A 3,367-nucleotide genomic window follows, 5' to 3' on the forward strand; every position below is an offset into this window, starting at 1 on the left:
CTATCAAGTTGATGTGCCATATAAATAGATACAAATCTCACCTTAAACTAATTTTATGAAATTAAATTAAGTTTAATGTTCAGTTACTAACATAATCAATACAAATCTCATCTTATAAATTGTATATATAAAGTTGAATTAAATTTAAATTCCTTTTTTTAAGATATTTTTCAAATACACTCTATTGTCTCATAAATAAACCTTCACTCCATCTCAGGTCCTTACCTTTTATTATACATGTTATATAAAACATTTTTTGAATATGCAGCAATCCATCTTCTTGGAAATTTTCACACATGATTTAGCCAAAAGCAAAAATCATATGCTTTATCCAAAGTGGTTGAAATCATATAATAACATCTTATCTAAGATGTGGTAAAACACCAAGACCAAAATAAATTATTTTCAAGTTTCCTTTGTTATTCACAGTACATTCTCAAACTGCAAGACGTAATACCACTTGTGGTACACAAGATCAAAGATAACTATATGATATGCAATTTGGACTTGAAAAGGGTGAAAAAGAATCTTGAGATGCATGTGAAAGGCACCTTTAGAGTGTCAATAGCTCACCTATTCACTCAACTGTTCGAAATTTTCTACATTTATCTTCTGAACATTTATTATTTATTTTTTTAATATAAATAGAATGCACGAATATAAAATTTTAACTTTGAATAACAAAATCAATAAAAATTAACTTATTCTTACAATTATATCAAATAACTCCCCTCCATTCACATACTCCTCTTTATTATAATAATTACAAATTAAAAACATCAATGACAAAAATGCTTATTACAATTATAAGTTGTAAACATTGCTTTACCAATACTATAAAAATATGTTATTTTACCGGGGTTTTTTCAACATTATCGGCGGTTTTAACCCTCGCAAATCACATTTTCCACGATTGGAAAAACCGTTAGGAAAACCCCCGTCGCCAAGTAAGTACTGGCGGTTCTGGAAAAAACCGCTGGTATTAGCGGGGGTTTCCAGAAACCGCCAAAAGTTCCAGGAGTTATGTATGTAGAAACCGCAGGAATTAGCGGGATTTTGTGAAAACCGCCGGGAATAGCGAGGGTTTTGTGAAAACCGTCGGGAATAGCGGGGGTTACTCAAAAACCGCCGGAAGTAGCTGGGGTTATCTCAAAACCACCCCTATTTTGCATGGTTTAGTTTACCGGGGTTTTAAAACCGCTGGGAATTTATACAGTTCATTTTTTTTTTGTTGTAATAAATTAGATTATGATAAAAATTGTTTTATTGACAAAACAAACAATAAATTAATATGAACTACAATTGAATAATATTGTATAAAATAAACTACATTGTTCAACCTAATATCATTCATACAACTAATTATTCATACATAAAAATTAAAAAGAAAGATGTTCATTACATATGTTCAATACTAAAAGTATGACTCATATAGATATTCAATAACAATATCAAATTTTCTTCTTCATTACATCCATTGTTTGGCCCACTCTCTTGATCAGATACCTACAATATAACATAATAGTTAGTCGATAATATATTTAATAAAAAAATCATACAAATAAATTTAACAATTATTACCGATGATCGTTGAAATACTGCAAACTGTGAAGGCAATAGACCTTGATGATTTTGCAACAAAAGTGTCATCATTGCCTTTATTTCATTGACTTGTGATGTCAATGAAGATACCTATAACAGAAAAATTTATTTAAAAAGTGAGAAATATGATACCTAACATGTTAATCTTAAAAGGAACAAACCAAGTAAATATTTATTAAATATTCATTAACCTGAGATTCTAATTTAACATTAGAAGAAGTCAATGAAGATACCTATAACAAAAAAAAATTATTTAAAAAGTGAGAAATATGATACCTAACATGTTAATCTTAAAAGGAAGAAACCAAATAAATATTTAAATATTCATTAACCTGAGATTGTAATTCAACATTAGAAGGAGTGGATGAACATGATCCAATATTAGAACGAGCATGGACTCCAAAGACTTTAGATGGGCAAGGACCCAAACCTAGATCGCGAACACGTCCACAATGCTTTTGGCTTCCTAAAACATGAGCCAATGAATCTAAACTTGATATTTCTTTTGATTGAGACGATGTTGTAGATTCATATGTTTGAATTTTTTTCCTACATACAACGTAATCAATGATGCCAGCATTAAACACATTGCATTTGTATAAAGAGACAAACTATTGAGTTGGCAACAATATACTTATATTTAAACTTAAGATGTGTGCAAAAACAGTAGCAAGAATTGTCAACCAATAATTATATCACTAAAGAGATACACCATGAATTGTCAACCAAGTCTGCATCTATGCTCACGGTTAACCACCTTAATCATGGTTACATCTAGAAATGCAAACAATGAAATAAGATAACAAGTTTCTAATAAATAAACATTAAGAGAGAAAGAACATGGATCTACAGTTTCTTAGATTATAGTGGAACATGGTTCACCTTACCTTCTCCTTAAAGTCATTCTTTTTCAAGGAATGGAAGTGGCATGCACTACTAAAAAAAAGGATTAGAAAGCGCAATATACGCTTCGATTTAAGCGAAACCGAAGCGTATAAAAGCGCGGTGGCAGATTCGTAAATATAGCTAACGAATATGCCTCGGTTGCCCTGAAACCGGTGCCTAAAGCATGCTACTAACTCGGTTCTAAGCTAAACCGAGGCATAAAACTCTGTCCAAACCTGCTCCACCTGACAGTTGATGGGACTTAACGCCTGATGGGAGCTACTAACTCGGTTCTAGGCAAAACCGAGGCATATAACTCTGCTCCAAACCTGCCAGACCTGCCACCTGCCATACCTGTCAGCTGCTACTAACTCGGTTCTGATGAAAACTGAGGCATGATGGGGTGATACTAACTTGGTTCTGATGAAAACCGAAGGATAAAACTCTGCTCCACCTGCCAGATTGGACTTCCAACCTCTGTACACGGTTTGGGCCTCGGTTTGTTGGAGGACCGATGCCTTTTCTTAAGTTTATGCCTCGATCAGGTGGAGAACCGAGGCAGTAACATATTTAAATTTCTCCGCGAAACAGAACCACTTCATCTTCTTCTAAGCAGCGCGAAACGAAATAGAGAAAGCCTCTTCCTGGTGTTGTTCTTGCGCAGTGCGTTTGCTTCTTTGCTTCATTTTCTTCGTTGCTCCATTTCTTTCTATTGTTGCACCGCCCTCCATTGCCTCTGCCTGGATTGCTTTCGCGTTGGTGCTCCATTTGCTCCATTGTTGTCGCAGCTGCACTGGGCTGCCCGTAGCACCGCCCCTACTGAACCACCATCACTACACCGTCACTAGTCCGCCACTGTCTCTGGTTCGCCCGTGTTGCA

General features: G+C 34.6%; 1 protein-coding gene across 1 annotated transcript; it reads right to left on the reverse strand.

The window, feature by feature from the left end:
* Window positions 1–1,286: 1,286 nt before the first annotated feature.
* On the reverse strand, window positions 1,287–2,839 carry LOC148190919 (uncharacterized). Its single transcript, XM_088101214.1, has 5 exons — window positions 2,775–2,839; window positions 1,935–2,151; window positions 1,794–1,835; window positions 1,582–1,692; window positions 1,287–1,506 (listed from the first exon to the last, which is right to left on the reverse strand). Exons 1-5 carry the CDS (start codon window positions 2,837–2,839, stop codon window positions 1,399–1,401), a joined length of 543 nt encoding a protein of 180 aa, XP_087957340.1. The 3' UTR covers window positions 1,287–1,398.
* Between the last annotated feature and the right edge of the window lie 528 nt (window positions 2,840–3,367).

Source organism: Vigna umbellata, chromosome 11, assembly GCF_029865625.1.
Source record: "Vigna umbellata cultivar VRB3 chromosome 11, Vumbellata_1.0, whole genome shotgun sequence".
NCBI classification, from domain to species: Eukaryota; Viridiplantae; Streptophyta; class Magnoliopsida; order Fabales; family Fabaceae; genus Vigna; species Vigna umbellata.

What these genes read in the sequence shown, in the direction of transcription:
- LOC148190919 (XM_088101214.1), bottom strand. Translation starts at nt 2,839, where the DNA reads ATGGCAGGTGGCAGGTCTGGCAGGTTTGGAGCAGAGTTATATGCCTCG. An exon ending in TCGGTTTTGCCTAGAACCGA is followed by an intron (nt 2,152 to 2,774) that starts GTTAGTAGCTCC and finishes CGTTGTATGTAG; the next exon opens with GAAAAAAATTCAAACATATG. An exon ending in CAGTATTTCAACGATCATCG is followed by an intron (nt 1,507 to 1,581) that starts GTAATAATTGTT and finishes GTTATATTGTAG; the next exon opens with GTATCTGATCAAGAGAGTGG.